Source organism: Sturnira hondurensis, unplaced genomic scaffold, assembly GCF_014824575.4.
Source record: "Sturnira hondurensis isolate 20B ecotype Veracruz unplaced genomic scaffold, ASM1482457v3 Scaffold0022910, whole genome shotgun sequence".
In the NCBI taxonomy this organism is placed as follows: Eukaryota; Metazoa; Chordata; class Mammalia; order Chiroptera; family Phyllostomidae; genus Sturnira; species Sturnira hondurensis.
Window position 1 is genome coordinate 8,703,701 of NW_028095541.1, and position 24,425 is coordinate 8,728,125.

Sequence of the window (24,425 nt, forward strand, 5' to 3'; positions counted from 1 at the left end):
AAACTCAAATATATAAAATTGTTCACTTAGAAGCCTTATAGAAAAGCCCTGGGATATCTTTACTCATATATGAGAATGATTTCAGAATGAGAATGATGCCCAAAGAGGCACGGCTGGTTAAAGAAAGCAGCAGATGAGAAACATCCCTACCAATCTGATGAAATAATAGTTACAAACATGGTGCTTTAGAAGTATCTGTATCTTGCTTTGAATTCTGACTTTGTCGTGTCCTAGCTGTTGATTTCAAGTAAGGCTTTTAACCTCCCAAACCTCATTCGCAGTGTCTATACCTTGGGGTAAAAACAATACTTATCCTTAGGTTATTTGTGAGGGTTAAACAAGATAATATGTGTTTAGAACACTTAGGCCACAATGTACATGGTGATTATTATTATCACAATTGTAATTAGAGACTTAATAGAGGTTTACCAAAATATAGCATGTCTCAGAGATCCATTTTACTAGACAGAGGCATGATCCTAAAATATATCAGATAGCTATCTGAAGAAATGTAGATAAGGAATGTGATGGATTTAAAAATATTTCACAAAGACAATGACCATTTTGAGGATCATAAACCCAGACCAGTGTTTTAAAACAAGAAAATGAAAAGTACCATTTTCTAAAGAAATAGTGGCATAAAAAGTTGGCCTTTCTTTTGTTGCTTCATGCCTGGGGTGTGGCCACCTGTGCCATTAGGCCATGGACACTTGAACAAGGGTGTACTTGACTGAGGGCAGGAGTTCAGCTGGAGTCTAGGGCACTTGCCCATGGGCTTAATTCTCCCATCTCAAAGGGATACATTTTTCTTGGGATGCCATTTTTCTGCAGTTATAAAAATTAAATGAGTTTCTGTTAGCTAGACTGTTTACATCCTAATCATTTTAAATGGTATGCATTATTTTCTTGATAGTATTTTCTTTGTTCTCTAACATAAATGTAATAGAGTGCTTAATTCGATATACACTGAACATTAATGAAGGCAAATGACCTATAACCTAATTTTAAAATTCTTTACTTTTTACAAGCACCATCTCTTAGAGAATCATAAATGGGTTTTTCTATTGCTCACAGAATAAAAATTAGAAGTGCTATTTCATAATTAAAAACACACCACAAAAATGATTGTTGACATCATGTGTGACATGACAGAATATAAAATAGCAGTGCGTCATTTACAACTTTTAATCTAAACCTCTAAGCTGTTGAAAGAAATGAATTGGAAAATTCAGAAGAATAATCCATACCTCAGGCTGACCCAGGGCAAGAAATAAGGCGCGGATCTCCTTGAGTATTAAAACGGACAGTTTTCGTGTGGCCACCTGGAAACTGCAGAGCAAAACCAGAGCAAAGCCTTCCACAGCATGAAGGACACTGCAATGGGGACCTCGTTCCAACTGCATGCGGTGGCTGGAGCCATTTGCAATTAACTGTCATACAACAAGAACAACATTGTTCATTCAGAAAAACAACAGTGGAAGAAGAAACTACCTTATATGTCATGGGGCACATATAACCTTGTGATAATTAAAATAAATCACAACAGCTTAGGTCCAGACATGTCTACAAATTCATTATTATTCATGAAATGTCATAGATCCCTATTTGTTTTTAGGTCCATTGTTACTTTGGGATACTATCAACAACCTGCTGTCTGTGATAAGAAATAACCATTCAAATGCTATTAACACATTAATAAAAACAAAACTGCTTCCATTCATAACCATTCGAAATTACTCTAGTATTTAATCAAAGTGGCCTAATTTGTTTTTATTTAAGTTCTCTATAAACTTTGAGATTCTAGTAAATTGAATTTTCAAGCACTTTCTTTTTTTTCCCCAAATTTTTTAAAATTATTTTTCAAGTACAGTTTTCTGTCTATTACTCCCATCCCATCCCACCCCCATGCTCCCCATCCCCCCCAGCACTTTCTAATTAGACTTGCTTATTTTTGTGTGTGTTAGATTCTAATTTAGGTTTTGAATATTTATGAGATGGGTTCTAAGTATTCCCAAACCACAACCAAGTAGTCTAAACAAATGCAAGCCAGACAACAGGACAGATTTCACCTTCATTTTAGTTTTTTTTTTTTTACCAGCATACATTATCCTTGGTTTTCAACTTACCATCTTTTGGCAAGTATAGACTATAAGGAAGGAGAATGATCTTGACCTCATCACTGAGGTCAGCACACCTGGGATCCTAGCTGATTTCTAGGTACAAGTATACCTCCTGAACCTCCGTGTTCCTCAAATTGTCAGTTACGCTCTTCTCTACCTAGACCCCTTTCTCCATCTGCTCTTGCCAATGCCACTCTACCACTGTCCTGATTCCCCTCTGGCAGTCCGGCTCTCCAAAATGTTTTTATGAAGTTTTACCATTCAGGACCAAGGCCTAAAAGAATGAAGAAACCACAAGACTGAGTTTTTTTTTCTCTGTGGAGACTGGATAGCACAACTGATATGCTGTGGACTATGAAAAGAACCTAGTGGGCAGCTAACTTTCATATCCACATCCAAAGCCATATCTACATCCATATCCATAATCCAGCTCTATCTTCCTTTCTCACTGTCATTTGCTCTTACAAACACATTTATAATCATAATTCTCTGAAAAAAATTTCTACTCCCTAAAAGGCCTTGTTAATGTTAACAAATCTAACCTGATGTGGCACACATGCACCTTGAGTTTCTTGGTCAGAATTTAATCAGATGGAAAAATAAGGGCCACCACTTGGGAGAAAAGTTCCAAGGTAACTGGAAGTTGAGAACTCCCAAGGTTCTCTGAGCTACAGCTTATTCCCATACATATAAATCAGTGGGAAGAGTGTGAATATCACCTCTGCATTTCTGATTTTGTTGGCTTGCTCATAGACTTTTCCTTGAGTTTGAATGACCAGCTTCCATTGGGTGAGGAGCTGAAGCAGCAACTTCAGGGAGGAGTCCAGGAGGCTGTGATGCATGTCATTTACTTCCCGCAGCAGGAAGGTGGTGAAGCCAAACAGGACATCTTCCCTCCAGTCTGGAAAGTCAACCAGCAAACCCTGGAGAGAATTTTGTGCAATATGACGCAGTTCATCATCCATGTGAATAGAGAGCCTGTGAAATGAACAAACACAATAAAATCATACTTCATTAACTTTCCTTCTAGATCTACAAAGGAACATCTATAGGGCTCTGCTTTTATTTGTGTCTGAAAATGGGTCACCCTCCCCTAATATGTTATTATATTCTTCACTCTACAATGCTAACATTAACATTTTATATAACCACGGAGGTCTTATCAAAACTAAGAAGTTAACAGTACAATGCTATTAACTAAAAGTACAGAGTTTATTCAGATTTCATTAGTTTTCCATGAGGGTTCTTTCTCTGCTTCAGAACACAACGTAATATACCACATGACATTTAGCTTTATGTAAAGACTTTTTGATATGTTATTGTCTACAGAATAAATTAGTATCAAATCCTACCACTTTTAAGGATGAAAAACCTAATTACTAGAGAAACAAAGGAACTTAGTGAAAATGAGCAATTAAAAGTGGGGCCAAGTGTCTTTAACTGGTTTGGCCCCCCAAAGGATATTTGCTTATCAGAGAAGATGTTGATATTGCTGGTTATCACACGTTGGAGAGTATTACTGGCATATTTCTAACAAGCATAAGGCAGGGATGCTGATAAACATCCTAGAGTGTCCAGGACAACTTCTCTGACAATGAATTAGCAGGCCCAAAATGTTGGTAGTGCAGAGGCTGACAACCATGTGCTAGTCTTCTGAAGAATATCAGTGTATTTCTGAATTTAACCTATATTAAATCTCAACATCGGTATGTGGAATTATATTTAACATAATGCTTTATAAATTCTTTCATTCATTTATTCAATAAACAAATATTTTTCAGGCACTATATTCACTGCATACAGCCCTCAGGACATGGAGCTCAGCATGACTGTGTCTTCTGGGTAGGGCGCTGTGTAACAAATTGCTGAAGCAGCAGCAGCTCAGAGAAGGTCTGTGGACTACCCAGGTAGGCAATACAGCAAGGAAGGGGTTAAATGTATGCACCCTGCAATCAGAGTGCCTAAACCAGTGCCTTCCTTCTGTTCCTCATTAGTCATGTGACCTCATGATACTTACCTAATCTTTTCAAGGCTCAGAATCTCATTTAGAAAGTGGAGACAATAACTGTATCTGCATCTCAAAAACATGTTGTGAGGTTCATTGAGAGGATCTGTGTACAGGGTTTAGCACCACAGATAACATGTAGTAAGCACTCAGTAAATAAATGTTGGCTGTTATCATTAGAAGAAAATGAATGCATCCTAAAAGTTGCAGAGGTAACATGATTAATTCACATCTGAGAAAAAACAGGCAGAAATAGAGAGGAGGCCTTGGAAAAGCGACAAAACTGAGGGCAAAGGCCAGCCAAGAGGTCACTGCAGTGACTTAGGCAACGGGTGAGGGGACTAACCTGAGGCAGAGAAGCAGCAAGGAAGGGAGAGATTAAGGTCAAAGATGCTCAGGAGAGAGAAGATCCAGGACTCAGCAGCCTGGAAGTGTTCACTGTCAGAGAAGGTGGTCAATCAATGACGGCCTTGTACAAACAGGGTAGATATTACCTCCAACCAATAGAAGGAGAAATTGTGACCCAGAGTGCTTAAGGAACTTCCTTAAAATCCAGGATTCCAACCCAGGACTTCTAATCCTTAATCTAATGTTTCTTCAATAAAACAAGTCTGGTACAGTTATATATTTTTGAATAACAGTATTTTCAAAACTTAATAAAAATGTTTTTCCTATTCCCTGAAGCCCAAGGCACACAAACTGACCCAAATTTAACCAAAGATCTATTTCCTGTTCCCAAAGCAAGCAAAGTTCCACAAAGATGTGGAGAAGGAAGATTGAAGCTAATTCTTTGAGAAAGACCCAATTGAGTCTGTCCACAATACTTAAGGAGATCACAGTTATTAAAGAAAAATGAGAGCCCTTTAAACCTGACTTCCAATTAAGAACTGTCTAAGCCAGTTCTCAAAGTTTCTAAGAATTTAGAAATATTGTCTCTCAATCACCAGTTCCATTAGTTTCTTTTATGTAGAACTCTAACACCTAAGACAAAGTTTAAGTGGCTCTGGTTGAGGCTGGAGTAAAGGGAGCCTCCCCTTGCCCCCAACTTGAAGCCCACTGATTTGGGAGAAAACATCTCTTCATTTTACAAGCAGCTTTGAGTCATCTTTGCAGCCCAGAGTGTGAAAACACTAGTGTATGAAAAATGCTTGAGGCTATTTCCCCATTTAAGGGTTATTGCTCCTGTTTACTGCATTTTACATGCCTGTTGTCCTGAGTAAAGAATAACCTTCTGCAGGCGACAAACCTCCCTTTTAGGACAAGAACAACAGACACTCAGTAATGTAAATGGATGATAATGATATTGGCCACTGTTATGGATTGAACTGTGTTTCCACCAAATTTATGTGTCCTACCAAATTCGTATGTTAAGATACAAACCATCAGGACCTCAGAATAGGATATTATTTGGAAATAGGCTCATGCTGGATCAAGGTGAGCTCCTGATCCACTACGACTGGTGTTCTACTAAGAAGGAGACATATGTACAGAAGGAGATGGTCCTGTGAAGATAGAGGTGGAGACTGGGGTGATTGATGTTTCTGCAAGACAAGGAGCATCAAAGAAGGCCAGAAACCACCAGAAGCCAGGATGGAGGCCTGGACCAGATTCTCCCTCACAACCTTCAGAAGGAACCAATCTTGATGGAACTTTGATGTTGGACTTCCAGCCTCTGGAATTGTGAAATAAAAAATTTCTATGTTTAACACAGCCAAAGCAAACCAATATGACCACAAGACCAGGCCAGTCTCTGTCTTTAGAGTCAAAACAAAAGCCATGTCACAGTGAATTTAGATGAAGCTTTTAAATAAGGGCTAGTGCTCTCACCTCTGCAAATGAAATTAATTGTACTCTTCATTTAACTTTGCTCTCACTCATATTTAGCAATCTAGCATCTGTTTCTGTTTCAACCTACAATGCAGAATGCAGGACCATTCCAGGACTGTGAGAACCCCAAGGTTATATAGCTCTTGCTATTTGGAACCATTCCTCTTGAAATGATTGACTGGTGTAAATGCTCAAAAACATCACCGGAGTATGAAGAGACAGATCTGGCTCGGATAAGGGTGCGGGTGGTGGAGAAGGTTTGGGAACAGAGACCCAAAGGAGGAAAAAGTAAAATGTTTGAAGAAGAAAAAGGTCCAGACTGTCGTGGAATGGAGACTGAGTGAGACTAATGCATCAAGTCTGTGTGGCAGCAGGTGAAGGGAAGGGAAGCATGGGTCCTTGTGTTTGTTCCTGGAAGGGGATGTAGAGAGAGCTGCCTGTCAGATATCATCTCCATTTCTTCCACCCAGATCTTTCTCATTTTTACTGGTATTAGAGTTTAGCCAGATAATCACAGATCATCTTGTGACACACATAAAATTTACTGTTGTATAATAGGAAATGAAAAAAAAATTAACAAACTAACAAGGAAGAGAAGACTCAGAATAAAATGAGAAAGATGTCCAGACATTCTGACTGCCCAAGATGTGCAGGAAAGCAGTGTGGTGTGGCCAAGAGACTGGCAGGTCCTCTGACATCTCCTTGTTTATTGAGCTAGGGGCAGGGCTGGGCCATCATGCAGAGAAACCCAAACAGAAAAGAAAGGACAGGATCTTGACTGCAAAATAAACTACAAATACAATAAAAAACTATGTTATATTCCATGCAGTAACATCTTCACTGATATGTCCCTTAAAGCAAGGAACATAAAGGAGAGAATAAACAAATGGGATCTCATTAAAATTAAAGACCTTCTGCATAGCTAAAGACAACAGCATTAAAATGAAAAGATAATGAACTATATGGGAAAATATATTTTCCAATGATACCTCGGACAAGGGTTTAATCTCCAAAATATATAAAGAATTCACATGAATCCACTCCAGAAAGACAAAAAACCCAATTAAAAATGGGCAAAAGACTTGAACAGACACTTCTCCAAGGAGGACATACAGAGGACCCAGAGACACATGAAAAGATGCTCAGCATCACTAGCCATCAGAGAGATGCAAATTAAAACCACAATGAGATACCACTTCACACCGGTCAGAATGGCCAACATAAACAAATCAACAAACAAGTGTTCAAGAGGATGCAGAGAAAAGGGAACACTAGTGCACTGTTGGTGGGAATGCAGACTGGTGCAGCCACTGTGGAAAACAGTATGAAATTTCCTTGGGAAACTAAAAATGGAACTGCCTTTTGACCCAGCAATTCCACTGCTGGGATTATACCCTAAGAGCCCTGAAACACCAATCCAAAAGACCCTATGCACCCCAATGTTCATAGCAGCACAATTTACAATAGCCAAGTGCTGGAAGCAACCTAAGTTCCCATCAGTAAATGAATGGATCAAAAAACTATAGTACATTTACACAATGGGATTCTACATAGCAGAGAGAAAAAAAAAACAAGTTCCTACCTTTTATGACAGCATGGATGGAACTGGAGATCATTTGCTAAGTGAAATAAGCCAGGCGGTAAGGGACAAATACCATATGATCTCACCTTTAACTGGAACATAATCAACAAAAGAAGAAAGCAAACAAAATACCACCAGAGACATTGAAATTAAGAACAATCTAACAATAGCCAGAGGGGAGGGGAGAGGGGACAGTAGGGAGAAGGGTTTTCAGGAACTACTGTAAAGGACATATAGACAAAACCAAGGGGGAGGGTGGAAGCAAGGGAGGGAAGTGGGATTGGCTGGGGTGGGGGAGTGGTGGGGGGTAATGCAGACAACTGTAACTGAACAACAATAAATTAATTAAAAAAAACAACTGTCTTAGGAGAGAGTTTGATGGCAGTAATAAAAGAACAGAGAGACTTTAAGAGAGGGCAGCTTACACTTTAAGAGAGGGCAGAACAGAGGTCTGATCAGCTGGGGGATCAAGCCTAAAATGGTGTCACAGATACATGGTTACCCACAAAGAAAACCATTAAGGGGGCTTAAAAGGACTCCACAATGACACAGCCATAAACAGACGAGCAGAAGCCCTACTGTCAATATCACTGCAGCTGTCCTTCCCAGGCAGTTGCTATGCAGAACACTGACCAGTTGACCAGATTAAACATGCAGCCACATTCTTCTCAGGTTGGGCTGGATTAAACACTTGGCAGTGACCTAGAGCAGGTGAGTGGTATGATCACACCCCTCCCCCACCATTGGTCAGCTCAGATGAAAGACTTTTTGTAGAAAACATTTTGGTAAAGGTGAGCCTCAGGTTCCAGAGAATCCAGTATATCAGCTGGAATAATTCTGTTGTACAGAAGTGCATAATTTTTTTCTTTATTTTTTTATTTTTTATTTTTTTAATATAATTTTTATTGAATTCTTGTTCAAGTACAGGTTTCTGTCTTATATTCCCAACCCTGCCCGCACCCCACCCCATGCTCCCCGCCTCCCTCCTCTCTCGACCCCCCACCCTCAGTTATTGTCCATGTGTCTTTTATACTTGTTCATGTGAGTCCATTCCCTTTTCCCCTATGATTCTCACCCCTCTCCCCTCTGGGCCCTGACCGCCTGTTCCATAATTGGGTGTCATTGGTCGTATTTTGCTTGCTTGTTTGGTTTGTTTAGATTCCTGTTAACGGTGAAATCATATGATATTTGTCTTTCACCGCCTGGCTTATTTCGCTCAGCATAATGCTTTCCAGTTCCATCCATGATGTTGCAAAGGGTAGTAGTTCCTTCTTCCTTTCTGCAGCATAGAATTCCATTGTGTAAATGTACCATAGTTTTTTGATCCAGTCATTTACTGATGGGCATCTAGGTTGCTTCCAACTCTTGGCTATCGTAAATTGTGCTGCTATGAACATCGGGGTGCATAGGTTCTTTTGGATTGGTGTTTCAGGGTTCTTAGGATATACTCCCAAGAGTGGAATTGCTGGGTCAAAAGGCACGTTCATTTTTAGTTTTCTTAGAAAATTCCATACTGTTTTCCATAGTGGTTGTACCAGTCTGCAATCCCACCAACAGTGAACTAGAGTCCCCTTTTCCCCACAACCTCTCCAGCACTTGTTGTTTGTTTCTTTGTTTATGATAGCCAATCTGACTGGTGTTAAGTGGTATCTCATTGCGGTTTTAATTTGCATCTCTCTGATAGCTAGTGATATCGAGCATCTTTTCATGTGTCTCTGGATTCTCTGTATGTCCTCCTTGGAGAAATGTCTGTTCAAGTCCTCTGCCCATTTTTTGATTGGGTTGCTTGTCTTCTTTGAGTGGAGCCGAATGAGTTCTTTGTATATTTTGGAGATTAAACCCTTATCTGAGGTATCATTGGCAAATATGTTTTCCCAAGCTGTTGCTTCTCTTTGTATCTTGATACTGTTTTCCTTAGCCATGCAGAAGCTTTTAATTTTGATGAGATCCCATTTGTTTATTCTTTCCTTTATGTTCCTTGCTCTAGGGGACGTATCAGTAAAAATATTGCTGCGTGGAATATCTGAGATTTTCTTGCCAAGGCTCTCCTCTAGGGTTTTAATGGTTTCACGGCTTATATTTAAGTCTTTTATCCACCTTGAATTTATTTTGGTGTATGGTGTAAGTTGGTGCTCAAGTTTCATTTTTTTGCATGTAGCTGTCCAGTTCTCCCAACACCATTTGTTGAAAAGGCTGTCTTTACTCCATTTTATGTTATTGCCCCCTTTGTCGAATATTAATTGACTGTAGAGAGTTGGGTTTATTTCTGGGCTCTCTGTTCTATTCCATTGGTCTATGTGCCTGTTTTTGTGCCAGTACCAGGCTGTTTTGATTACAGTGGCCTTGTAATACAGTTTGATATCAGGTATTGTGATCCCTCCTACTTTGTTCTTCTTTCTCAAAATTGCAGCAGCTATTCGGGGTCTTTTCTGGTTCCATATAAATTTTTGAAGTGTTTGTTCTATGTCTGTGAAATACGCCATTGGTACTTTAATAGGTATTGCATTGAATCTGTAAATTGCTTTGGGTAGTATGGACATTTTGATGATGTTAATTCTTCCAATCCATGAACACGGTATATGTTTCCATTTATTTGTGTCTTCCTTGATTTCTTTCTTCAGTGTTGTGTAGTTTTCTGCATACAGGTCTTTTACCTCCTTGGTTAGGTTTATTCCCAGATATTTTATTTTTCTTTTTGCTATATCGAATGGGATTTTTTTCCTGATTTCTGCTTCTGCTGCTTCATTGTTGGTATACAAAAATGCCTTTGATTTCTGGATATTAACTTTGTATCCCGCTGTTATGCCAAATTCATTTATTAGTTCCAGCAGTTTTTTGGTAGAGGCTATAGGGTTTTCCATGTACACTATCATGTCATCTGCAAACAATGCCAGTTTTGTTTCCTCCTTTCCGATTTGGATGCCTTTTATTTCCTTTTCTTGTCTGATCGCTGCAGCTAGAACTTCTAATACTATATTGAATAGAAGTGGTGAAAGTGGGCAACCTTGTCTTGTACCTGATCTTAGTGGAAAAGCTTTTAGTTTTTGCCCATTGAGTATGATGTTGGCTGTAGGTCTTTCATATATGGCCTTTATTATATTGAGGAATGTTCCCTCTATTCCCACCTTGCTGAGTACCTTTATCATAAATGGGTGTTGTACCTTATCAAAAGCTTTTTCCGCATCTATTGATATGACCATGTGGTTTTTGTCTTTGCTTTTGTTTATTTGGTGTATTACATTTATTGATTTGCGTATATTGAACCATCCTTGCATCCCCGGGATGAATCCCACTTGGTCGTGGTGTATGATCTTTTTGATATATTGTTGGATGCGATTTGCCAATATTTTGTTGAGGATTTTAGCATCTATGTTCATCAGTGATATTGGTCTGTAATTTTCTTTCTTTGTTGTGTCTCTATCTGGCTTTGGGATTAGGGTGATGCTGGCTTCATAGAAAGAGTTGGGGAGTTTTCCCTCCTTTTGGATTTTTTGGAATAGTCTGTGAAGAATAGGGGTTAGCTCTTCCTTAAAAGCTTTGTAGAATTCTCCTGTGAAACCATCTGGCCCAGGGCTTTTGTGTGATGGGAGTTTTTTGATTACTTCTTCAATTTCATTTGCTGTTATTGGCCTGTTCAGGTTTTCTGCTTCTTTTTCATTGAGTTTTGGAAGATTATATTTTTCTAGAAATTTGTCCATTTCACCCAGGTTTTCAAATTTCTTGGCATACAGTTCCGCATAGTAATTTCTTACAATCCTTTCTATTTCTGTGGTATCAGTTGTAATCTCTCCTCTTTCATTTCTGATTGTGTTTATTTGTGTCCTCTCTCTTCTTTTCTTAATGAGCCTACTTAAAGGTTTGTCTATTTTGTTTATCTTTTCAAAAAACCAACTCCTGGATTCATTGATCTTTAGAATTGTGCTTTTAGTCTCTATGTCATTTAATTCTGCTTTGATCTTGGTTATTTCCTTCCTTCTACTTGCTCTGGGCTGTCTTTGTTGTTGTTCCTCGAGTTCTTGCAGGCGTTGGGTTAGGTTGTTTGTTTGAAATGTTTCTATCCTCTTTAGGTGAGCCTGTATCGCTATGAACTTCCCTCTCAGGACTGCCTTCACTGTGTCCCATAAATTTTGGGTTGTGGTGAGTTCATTTTCATTTGTTTCAAGGAGTTTTTTGATTTCCTCCCTAATTTCAATCTTGACCCATTCATTGTTCAATAGCCTACCATTCAGTCTCCATGATTTTGGGTGTTTTGGGTTTTTTCCTGTGGGGTTGGTTTCCAATTTCAGTCCCTTGTGATCAGAGAAGATGCTTGGTATGATTTCTATTTTCCTGAAGTTGTTGAGACTGGTTTTGTGTCCTATCATGTGATCTATCTTTGAAAATGTTCCATGTGCGTTTGAAAAGAAAGTGTATTTAGTTTCTTTGGGATGGATGGCTCTATATATATCAATTAGGTCCATTTCTTCTAGAGTGTCGTTTAATGCTGCTATATCTTTGTTGATATTTTGTTTGGAAGATCTGTCCATTTTTGACAGTGGGGTGTTAAAATCCCCTACTATAATTGTGTTGCTGTCAATATCTTTCTTGAGGTCCTCTAGGATTTTCTTTATATATTTGGGTGCTCCTGTGTTGGGTGCATATATATTTATGATGTTAATGTCTTCTTGGTGGATTCTTCCCTTGAGTATTATGAAGTGACCTTCTGGGTCTCTCTTTATAGCCTTTTTTTTGAAGTCTATTTTGTCTGATATGAGGATTGCTACCCCGGCTTTTTTTTCATGTCCATTTGCTTGGAAAATTTGTTTCCATCCTTTCACTTTCAGTCTGTGGTGGTCTTTTGTCCTCAGGTGAGTCTCTTGTAGGCAGCATATGTGTGGGTCATGCTTTCTTATCCATTCAGCTATTCTATGTCTCTTAATTGGTGCATTTAATCCATTTACGTTTAAAGTTATTATCGAAAGGTACTTATTCATTGCCATTTATGTACCTGTGTTCCTCTCTGTCTCTCTCTTTTCCTTCCTTTCCTTAAAGCAGCCCTTTTAGTAATTCTTGTAGAGCAGGTTTTGTGGAGGCGTATTCTTTTAGACTTCTTTTGTCTTGGAAGCTCTTTATTTGGCCTTCTATCTTGATTGAGAGCCTTGCTGGATAAAGCAGTCTCGGTTGTAGGCCTCTGTTTCTCATTACTTGGAATATTTCCTGCCATTCTTTTCTTGCTTGGAATGTTTCCGTTGAGAAGTCATTAGCCAACCTTATTGGGACCCCCTTGTATGTTACTTCCTTTTTCTCCCTTGCTGCCTTTAGGATTCTCTCTTTGTCCTGGAGTTTTGCCATTTTAATGATGATGTGTCTTGCAGTAGGCCTCTTTGGGTTCCACCTGCCTGGGACTCTCTGCGATTCCTGGATTCGTGTGACTTTCTCTCCCCTCATCTTAGGAAAATTTTCTGTTATTACTCTTTCAAGTAGGTTTTCTATCCCTTGTTCTTCTTCTTCCCCTTCTGGTATTCCTATTATTCGGATATTATTACGTTTCATATTGTCTTGCATTTCTCTTAGACTCACCTCATTTTTCCTGATTCTCTTTTCCATTACCTCGTCCGTCTGGGAGATTCTTTACACCTTGTCTTCGAGCTCGCTTATCCGGTCGTCCGCCTCATCAGTCCTACTCATCATACCTTCTACTGTGTTCTTCAATTCAGAAATTGTAGTTTTCATTTCCTCTTGGCCTTTGCTGACGGCTTCTATTTCCTTTTTCATGCTGGTATAGTTTGCAGAGAGTTCATTGTAGCTCCCCTGTAGTTTCTGGTAGCTCATTGTAAGCTCCTTGAATTTCCTGATAACCAGTGGTTTGAATTCCATATCTGATAGTTGACTTGCCTCTATTTCATCTAACATTCTTTCTGTGGCTTCCTTTCTTTCATTTGGGGATTGTTTCTTTGTCTCCCCATTGTTTGTGCTGCGCTTCTCATTGGCCTCAGCTTCTTAGATTGATCTGTTCTGGTACCCTGAGTTTATGGCGTGAACTCCTGTGGTAGGATACCTGTGGAATTCAGTGGTGCAGTCTCTTGTAGGTATCTTGGTCTTCTCTGCTCCCACTTCTCCTCCAGTTGGTGTCCAGGGAGTCAACCCGTTTGGTCTCACTAACTGCAGCAGCCTCAGGGGCTGTTATTGTGGCTCTTCTCGCGCCTTGGTACACTCAACTGGTCTTGCCAGTACCCCCCAAGATCCAGACTGGCGCCTCTCACCCGCACCCTACTGAGAGCAGATTTTCTCCCAGGCTTCCCAGCCCTGGTCTGACATGAGGGTGCACGCTCCCAGCCTGGCTTTCTTGTTCTCGTAGGCTTGGGTGTGGACCTTTCCCTGTGTTGTGGCTGAATACACAGGGCAACTCACAATTCTCCCAAACCAACAGCAACAGCCCGACTCCCTGTGTTTCCCCGTCTGCGCCGACTGAGTAGGGGTGAAGCTGGTGACTGCCTCTCTTCCAGGGGCCCAGCCAGCAGCCAGAGACTCCCCGAATTTATTCGCCAGCCGGTGCAGGTCCTGTGCCACAGGGATCACCTGGGCGACTCTCAATTTCCCAAGCCGAGGGTCGGCGTAGACCCCGCCCCACCGGAAAAGCACGGGCGACTGGCAGTTCCCCGAGTAGACGGTAGACGGCCTGCTCGGGGCCCTTGGGCGGGGAAGGCATGAGAGACCTGAGGCCGATGAAGCCGGAGGGTGGGCAGGCGCGAGCGGCTGACGGAGCTGGCGCCCCCGGCGATGGCGCGGGTTGCCTGGGTGCCCGGAAGGTGCGCACCACCCGCAGTCGAGGAAACCGGGAGTCCGGAAGGTGGGCGCGGCTGAAGGAGTAGGTGCTGGCGATGGCGCGAGCGACTTGCAGCCGGTCAAGCCGAAGATCAGTGCTTGACTCACAGTGTCTCCTAGTCTGCGCCAGCTGAGCAGGGATGGAGCTGCTCTGTGCCGGCTGAGTAGGGGTGGAGCTCACAACTGACCCACTTCTGGAGGCCCTGACAGCAGCCCCGAGATTCCCTGGGACTGCTCGCAGGCAGGCACGGCCCCTCGAAGCAGGGAGTGCTCTGGCAACTCTCAGTTCTCCCAAGCCAGCAACCTGACTCCACGGGTTGTCGGAGCTTGCTTCCGAATGCTCACTCCTCTCTCTGCCACTACTGGAAGACCGATCTCTTATGGTGTTTTCCAATCGGGGCACTGCCAGACAGGGGTGGTGCCGGTGACCAGTTCTCTCCCAGAGTCGGTGTTGCCCACCCTGGTTCTCAGAGACCAGAAGTGCATAAATTAAGAGGGAGCAATTTAAAATTCACAGGCCATATCCAGAATAAAAGAGACATTAGGGGAAACTGCATCCTCAGACTGACTGCTGGATTAACAAAATGTTGAAAGGTCATTAGGAAGACCTTCCCCCATGATGTCACCAAGGGCAGCAGTGGAAGAACTGGCTTTACAGTGAAGCCCAAGAGACAAGGGTTTCCAAGAGGAGGGACCTGCTGACAGGTGGACTGTTAACCTTGGAATTGTCTTTAATGAGAAGAAATTTCCACCTCTTACAGTGCTTTGAACTCGATTAAAATAAGGAAGATTAAGTGCATTAATTAGGTGATATATGAAACTGAGACCACAGTTCTTGCTCAGCTACTCAAACCAGCGAGCTGACTTCCATTATAATCATATACAAAAAAGCAAGTGATTAATGGTGCATGCATTTACCTCTCATTTTACATAAAACAAATGACATATGTCACTTCCTTTTGGCTTCAGGAAATTTTGTAAATTTGGGCAATTGACCTTTACTCTTCTGAAGTTTAATCTTTTTGCCTGAAAATAGGAATCAACAGGTGGCCAGCTCTCCTAACATGTATACAGAAATGCATTACACATTGTGGCATAATATGTTATTCAAATATAAGTAAGCCTAAAAATAATTAACATTTGCTGAGAGCTTAACTTGTTGCCAGCACTGTGGTGTGATTTATATGCACTGTCACAACCCCAGGACACATTTTTGAAAGAGGAGGGTAAATGCCAAACAGCAAAGCCTTAGTGTATATATAATGCTGCAGGAAATGACAGGGGACAGGCATGGAGACTGTTGAAGGAAAATGTCCTTCTTATGGTCAATGGATGGAGCAAAAGACATCAGGGGTGGGCACAGCAAGGGAAGAAATACGGCGACTGCCAAGGAGATAAGTAGTTTCCCCACCATGTGAAGAATCCTTGGGGACTAAGATGGCTCTGTTGAAAGCAGAAAGGAAGTGTGCCCCAGGGATCTAATCGTGACATCAGGAAGCCTGTGTAGCTCCCATGGGATCCAAATGAACAGATTATTCCTACTTGGCTATTATAAGTGGGCTGAATAATGCACACAAAATCAGAAATTTTATAGCGTGGAGAAAGGAGTTTGCCAGTTTCATTCCACACATCATTGTCATGCCAAACATACCAAAGTCTGAGGTTAGAGTGTCTGTAATATTTAGCCATTCCCAAAATGCTGGGAAGGAGACCTAGGGGCAGTTATGTGGGTGACAACCTTGAAAATCCCTATCCAGGGAACTAAGCTGGGAGGGACAGGGAGCTGGCACAAATGCTGGTCTTATTTTGCCAAGTATGAAGAAAAGCAAGTTTTTCTCCAGTAAAAATATACTACGGTGGTGACCATAAAGAGCCTGAAATAAAAGGTCTCATACCTCTGCCTGGGACCATGTATTGTCTCAAGAGTCAAATTAATCCAAGTGTTATTGGACTACGGGGGAATAAAGTGACTAATGACTGGAAACACACATTTACTACTACTGAACTTCTTCACTCTTGTCATTGACCCTCTCCAGCTGACATGAAGTGGCCCTTTTTCTCACAACTTAGAATCTTTCCCATGAGAAAAACAGCCTCTAGCTTATAAAAAGGGGCCTCTTCACAGGCTTTCCATGTAAGTCTGGTCATTTTAAAATTTTGTCCTAAGATGTAAACTCTCAAGAATATTTATTTTTTATTCACCCTCATAAAAACAGTACTCATTGCTTTAGGCTTTGTGAGAACACGTATAATAACAAACAAGATGCACTATAAATAGCACTGGCGTTCCAACTGAATCAGCAGAGTTCCTTCTGACACAGCTGGCTCAGTGGACCAAAAATTCAGGTGTTACTAAGCAGGTTAGCAAAGTGATGTCAGAGGTAAGAGTCTCCCACACAGACCTGAAGCAATATGGCATTAGAGACTTTATCAGAACACTGCATGACATTTTAAAAACTTAGTATTTCAAAGGTCTTAGTGTATATCATCACCACTTATCAGAACTTCAAAGAACTTCATTGAAATAGGTGAACTTTCCTTCTACCCCAAATTCACTAATAAATGTCTTCTCCCTGCCACTATGTGTTCCCTTGGATTAACCAAAGTGCATATAATTTATGTCATTTGGCCCTTTCAACAGTCTTATGAGATAGGCCATATTATTCCAATTTCCCCAAGGAAAAATTGATGGGCTGAGGGGTTAATAATTTGTCTAGATCACATGACTAATCAAATGGCAAAGCTGGCAGGCAAAGTGCAAGGTTTCCAAATGATTCAGTTTTATTCTCATTTTTTGGTACTGCCTCCAAATCTCTCAGATAGTGACCTCTCACTCTCTGGTGGTTCAAGGCCATGGAGAGGGGTTCCTTCCCTAATTCTTTATGCCACATCCAGCCTTGACACTCAGCAGCCCCTCTGTGGGGATACTCATCCCTTAGTCACACCAGCCTCTCCACTGTTGTCCTTGGCAAACAAACAGGCTGCCCCTTTATATTTCTGGGTAACTTGGACACTGTTCTCCTCATTCACAGTCTGCCATCACCCTGGGAGACACAATATTAGTGTGGATGACACTTCAGAGTATTTTAGTCTCTTTCTTCCTCAGCTCCCCCTACCCTCCAATCACCATGCTTATTACTAGTTGGGAATCTACCCTTTTTCCCTGCTCAGATCTTCTCCTCACCTGGGACCTAAAGCCCCTTTATGATCCAGGCTTATTTCCCCCTCTTCTCCACAGCTTCCCTGCTTCTCAGGAATGTGCTACGGCCACATTCCAGTTACTAGGCCTCAGCAAGAGCCTGGGCTATAATTTTTTAACTTTATATTCTTCTTAATGTCCTAAACATGAAATGGAAGAAAGAAGATGGACCCAAGGCTCAGAGGTTGCTGATTACAGCAAATTACAGGTAGTAGGTGACAGAATCAGCTAGAGGGGTAGAAGGCTTTGGCACCAAGGCCTGAAACGGTAGTTTTCAAAGGAACGAATCTTCAGTAAACCTCACAACCCAGCACCATCCTTGTGCCAGTGACAACTGGAGGCAAGGAGTAACTGTCCCTACACCTAGAGTGAAGAGGCATGGGGAAGAACAGTAGGCCACAAAAGTTATGGATTGATAGCAGAAGTGGTCAACAGAGGGGGCCATGCTGGCTATCCAGAGCAGAAGCACTATGATCGCAATGGCCAGGAAACACGGTACTCTGTGGAAATACCCAGAATCCAGTGGAGGCCACTGGGTAACCTGTAGTCATGTGGAACGGAAGCTTGGGCATTTTATTCTGGTATTGAAAGGAGCGTTCTCTCTAAGGCTAGAGAATATGGGTAAATGAGGTGATACATACACAAGGCATCTTTCATTCAGTCTGCACTAATGTTTGTTACTTTCTATTCTACTATTACCAGATTAACCTGCTTCAAACGGGATTTGTTATCATGTTATTCTTGTGCTTAATACTTCATCAGTCTAATGCCTCAGCTAATAGTAAAGATGAGCTGAACATTTACCTCTCATGTTTTATTGCTCTCTTTTTATCACTGGGTTTCTGAACTCCTTTTTTTCATAGCAAGGATAACTTTTGTTCTCCCCTTTCCACTCCCTCCATGCACCCCGTGTTTCTCATGATGTTGCCTCTAAATCACACTTAGATCATAGTCACTTTTGATCTTTAAATTAATGACAGGCATAACTGTCCATGAGAACTTGAGATCAACCTGAGAAAGTTAAGATTACTTAAAAATGATACATTATCACTCAAATAAAATTAACTTTATTTTATTGTGTGTGCTCTTGTGGAGGATGGGAAGGGTGATAAACATATGATTTTAGGCAGTTTTCTAAAGTACTAAAATTAGCTTAGGATCCCTGTTACCCACCTTATTGGCCCCCTGGGGGGGTGTCTGTGGGCTTCAGATTGGAATCAGACTGGGAAGGGAACTTTTTTCCAGTGAGACCCATCTCACATCCAGCTCCGCCTCTGCCTGTGCTCATGTCAGTCATGACATGGGATTCAGCCTTTCTGAATCCCATCTTTCCTTTGAGGGACAGATTCAGCTCCACCTTCTCCCAGAAGCTATGTGTCAACTTTCCCAGTCCACAGTTATTCCTCTACACATTGAACTTTGTTGCACACTTTTTGTATCATTAATGTGCATAGTTTTGGGCCTTGGATTGCTAGCTACCTTATATATTGGCTTCTACATTGATTTTAAGCCTCTGAACATGGGAAAAACACACAAAAAATTTCTTTATTCCTCCTTGTCTACATACAGTACCTAGAACAATGCCTCACTTGTAAATCTTTGTCAATTAGTAATATTTTTTTTAAAAAAATCCTAACAAAGGATTAAAATTAATTTGGTCAGGGCATGCCCACCACTGTTCTCACATACCTAGCCAGCAAGTCAATGAGTTCAAGCTTTGACATCCCATCAGGAAGCAGTCGAGGAATAGCAGCAACACATGTCCTGAAAAGGTCTATTTTGGGCTTTCTCTCACCCCTAGAAAGTAAAAATAAAGTTTAAACATAGTCAATTATTATGAAAATTTTTAAAAAAATGATCAACTCCGTGAACAAAGACTAGAACCCATGCCTTCTGAATTATTGCCTGATGTTTGCTTCACATTGTTCACAAATATTTATGCCCTTTGTAGCTTGGCCAGGTCTAAGAGAACTTGTAAAGATTTAAGTGTTAGATGGAGATATAAATCTGAAAAGAAAAACGCTGATATCAGTAGCATTCTACTATATGGCTTACCATTCAGCCGGATTCCACTGTGTTGGTCCCTGTGGGCTGCATTTAAAATACTGAATTTACTGAAATGCCTAAATGAATCAGCATGTAAGAAACACATAACAGTCATTTCTGCATTCAGCATTTGAAAATGGGACTTAATGTAAGGAATGGTGTCTCTGACAAGCATGACATATAGAAGCCTCTCCATGATGAGCTGTTTCTTCTCTATAGTCCTCACCCTGTTTTATTGATGAAATGCTTCTAAAAATAAATCTCCCATAATTTCAAGTAAAATGCTCAATGCATATTGCTGTGCACCTATTTCTGCTTTTTAAACTTACTCTGATGGGCCTGACCTCTATAGAGATGCCTTCTTTTTTAAAATTTTCTTGAGAATATGAATATGAATGTTGAAAAGTAAGTAATGCCTCCTATATTCTGTTGTAAAATCTAAGGGAAAAATGTAAGTTCTGTAATATAATCTATAAATAAATTCAATTGATTTAATAATCAATTACCTATAAATAGGTAATTGATTTTTTAAGCACATATTTTTTATCAATAACCTTTATGGAAAAACTTAACTACCCATTAAATTATTTAAATAACTTGATAAAATATAACAGCATATTTAACTTCTGATGATTTAGTTTTCTGAGAATAAACATAAGATTGCCACCATTTTAAAACAATTGTAGGACACAAACACGATAATGAGAATGCAAAATAGCATAGCAGTAATTCCTTCTCAGAACAGTAACTGGTCTGAAGAGAAATGCAACAAAGAGAATTCTCTATAATCTGAAGATGATAATCAGACAGTAATTTCACTCTGTGACATTACTTTCTACCGTGCTTTTGTAAGTTTGTTAAGAGTGGATATGAACTGTTCATGTGAAAAATAAAACACAGATGCATTGATTTCTAAAATACTGTATCTGTGCAAAATCATGAGACTATTTTCACTCCTTTTCTGTGGTCCTGCATGGGGTATATGAGGACTATGGAAAGGAAGCCACTCTGAAGTGCTTTTCAACCAGGTGAGGGAAAGAGGACCTGCAAATGACAGCCTCAGTATTTAGACAGGGGTGGAGCCCAGGAGTCTCTCCTAATTGTCCATGTGCAACTCAAAGAGTCATTTAAATACAGTCCTCCTAGCTTCCTCACCACATGTTTTAAACAGCTGGGATTATTTCCCATATCTGTCAGAAAATGGTGACCCTGCCTGGCTGAAGTGCAAGGCAGACTCTTGCAGGTCTCCACTGGTGTAGGATTTTCTTCTACTACTGCAGCCCTCGCTCTCGGGGCTTTTACAGGAATCATGTGAAGCACTCAAAACAGAATTTTTATTAACAGATATCATTATTATTATTATAATTTTCATCATCATTATTATCATCATCTGCTAGGATGAACCATAAAAGGGGTAGGAAATGGAAATGGCACCATATAGAAGAATGCTTAGTGTTTAGGTTCAAACCTTAAGCAGGGCCTGGGAAAGTGGTAGATGAATTTTGAATATTAACTCCAATAACTATTTCCATTAGCATGGTGTGGACCTCAACGCTCTTCTTCTAAATGCTTCTATGATCCCCTAATACTTCTACTTGTTTTTCATTTATTTTGTTTTTTTAAGAAATGTAGCAATGAGCCCTAGCTGTTGTGGCTCAGTAGATTGAGTGCCAGCCTGTGAACCAAAAGGTCACCGGTTCAATTCTCAGTCAGGCACATGCCTGGGTTTTCGGGTCAGGTCGATGTGTCTCTCATATATCACACATTGATGTCGCTTTCCCTTTCTTTCTTCCTCCCTTCCCACCTCTATAAAAATAAGTAAGTAAAATCTTAAAAGAAAAACGAATGTAGTAATGAGTTATTTTCCGTTCAGGAATCTGTCTTAAAGCCTAGCATGAAAAAATATTCTTAGCCCTATTTTGGGGTCTCAATATGGTTCAATAGGAAAAAGTGAAGAATCATCTTGAAAAAAGTTTAAGGTATTGGTTAAAATACACATAACATTTTACATGTACATTTAAACCTATACCTTTTTATGGTTTTGAATATATTGGTTTGGTTCTGACCCTATCTTGTGATCTCTTGATTATTACTAAAGTCTTTCTTTAAAGGTCTTTCATTTCTTTACTTTTTTAAAAGAGGAAACAATTCTATGGCAGAAGTTTGAAAAGCAGTCTTACATCTTCTACATCTTAAATTTAAAGCTGCTTTAATATATTCAAAGAGTATGTAACAATGATGTTAAAGGTTTATGGACAATCTAGCCGTTTGTGAGGTGAGCGCTGGAGCTACAGAGAGTATATTTAATATTTATCAGCCTTGTCCGCTTCCATTTTTCTGTCATTTTGTTAGAAAAGTGTTCAAATGATCTTCATGTCATTTAAATAAAATGACTGGCAAGTTTCAGAATATACATTGTATAATGTCATATTTTTAAAATAAAAATGTATATGTATATATACTGTGTTGACCCAAGGAAAGGTCTGGAAAGAATCATGTTTGAGCCAAGGAACGGTGACAGATTTCAAGTCAAGCTTTGACAAAGAGGCTTTCATTTCAACTTTATATAATGCTAAATATGTATTTAAAATAATTTAGTAATTTTTAACTTCATCATATTTTGTTCTGTTTTGTCATACTTCATTTACAACATGCTACTCTTGTAATAAAAATGCATGCTCATGGTATGAATTTCCTATAGAGTTAAAAACCTTTAACTGACTATGATTTTGGAACTGGATATGCTGAGTGACAAAGAAAATTTTCCTAGTTATAGTTTTGAAAATTAGTCACAGGTACCAAATATAATTTAATTCACAGTCTAGCAACAAAGTAGAAACTTTCTTAAAACATAAAGTTAAAACCCAATTCTAGTTCCTGCCATAATTAATCAAAAGTAGCAAAATATAAGTTGTATGAATTTGTTCTGCAGAACTGTAATTACAAATCTAGATGTTAGATTTTGCCTAAGAACATTTGATTTCTACATTCAAAGTTATGGAGGCTTTCCTGAAACCCAGTACTTCGATGACAAGGTTGCACTAGAACGGCTCGGCAGGTTTTAGTCGCGCAGTCCAGGACTATCACTAGAAACAAGTGAAGCTGAGACTTATGAAGATAGAGTGTCTGTGAGCTGGTGACATCACTAGAGCACAGTGATCAACATGAGAACAAAACCACTTCTGAAAAGTGTGAACTAGTGAGTGAGGCTTTGGCCCCATTTTCTAACGTCTGGTCTAATGACACTTCATATAGAGCCAAAATAGCTTGATCTCAGGTTTGATCTTATTCTTACAGTTAGTCAAATATTATCAAAGTATGTTTATACCATTCTAACACCTCTGAGATATCTGATTCTAAGAAGATGGGAACACAATACAGTGGACCCTTGAACAACATGGATTTCAACTGCATGGGTTCACTTACACACAGATTTTTTTCAGTAACTATAAATGTACAGTGCTATAAATATATTTTCTCTTCCTTATGATTTTCTTAATAACATTTTCTTTTCTCTAGCTCACTTTATTGTGAGAATACAGTATATGATAAGTATAGCATATAAAATATGAGTTAATTGACTGGTGATGTTATGGGTAAGATACCTGGCAGAGATTAGGCTATTAGCAGTTATGTTTTGGGGAGACAAAAGATTACACAGATTTTTGACTGTGCATGGGTTGGTTCCCCTAACCCCTGTGTTGTATAAGGGTGAGCTACACAGAATAAATGAGGAGAATCTCTGCTGGTGTCTTTTGGTTAATCAGCTCTTCATTGAGGCTTAGCCCTCACTGTACTCACGTGATCATGTCCTCAGGTTCTTTGTTTAACATCTGGACATTAGTTAGCATCATACATCTTCCTACTTCTTTATCAAGGTGCCTTAAAATGTTATCCACAGCTTTTCGTACTTGAGAGTAATATAAGGACATGCCTAAAAAACATACATAGTAGTTACATCTTTGACTAAATCTATCAAAGAATGAAATCAGTGTATTCATATTCTATGACATGTTTTTACTGAAGACTTTCTATGGGTCAATGGCTTCTGTGAGCAAAGTCTAATTCAATCTCGTTTGCAAAACTGTTAGTCCAGTGCCCTGCACTTAGTGCATGTTCACCAAATAACCATTTAAATTCAACAGATATGTATTCTAATACTTCAAAAAGAGATATTCTCTAGAGGAGTTGAAATAAACAAGAAAATTGAGTTTTGCTTTAGAATTTTTATATTTTTGGTTAGTACAAGAAAAATTCACTATCATTGGTGGTCATGTGAATGAAGGATAATTCTCATTTGGGATTAGGATTTCTCATAACTTCATATTATTCTCTGAAATATGTATGTATTTTCTCTAAGTAAAATAAACAAAATGACTTCATGTCATAAATTTTAAAATAAAGGAATATGTACTTTAGCTATATTATTTTTACTGCTTTCGTTACATACAGCGTCAATGTCCTACAGGGAAAGATAAGTATGTATAGCATATGTATTTAAAATATGCATTTTATATACTTACATATATAATACAAATGAAGAGGAAATTGCTTTGCATTTACAATGTATACTTTAATTACATAATTGTTAATGGTTATTTCTCATGTATTAAATCTTCTTGACTTCATTTAAGCTTTACAGAATGAAAGATAAATATTTAAAACAAAAGGTGTCCTCCTGTATTTCCTTCAGATCTTTGCATTGCAGGAGCTATTTTAACAGTTTGTAGTTAGTTTCTAAGTCAAGTACTCAGGAATAAAGAAACAAATGTGGAAAAGTCACCTCTTGGGATTAAGACTGCTAAATCAAAAATAAAATCTCACGTAGGGTAAAACACTAAT

General features: G+C 39.5%; 1 protein-coding gene across 4 annotated transcripts in view; it reads right to left on the minus strand.

Moving 5' to 3' along the window:
* Positions 1–24,425, minus strand: part of FRY (FRY microtubule binding protein) — a 449,099-nt gene that overhangs the window by 194,784 nt on the left and 229,890 nt on the right. For all 4 annotated transcript variants that reach the window (XM_037037290.1, XM_037037291.1, XM_037037293.1 and 1 more), the window contains exons 16-19: positions 23,385–23,517; positions 19,227–19,334; positions 2,840–3,098; positions 1,248–1,430 (exon numbers count right to left, since the gene is read on the minus strand). In XM_037037290.1, coding sequence (XP_036893185.1) covers positions 1,248–1,430; positions 2,840–3,098; positions 19,227–19,334; positions 23,385–23,517 — 683 coding nt within the window. The remainder of the gene's footprint in view (positions 1–1,247; positions 1,431–2,839; positions 3,099–19,226; positions 19,335–23,384; positions 23,518–24,425) is intronic.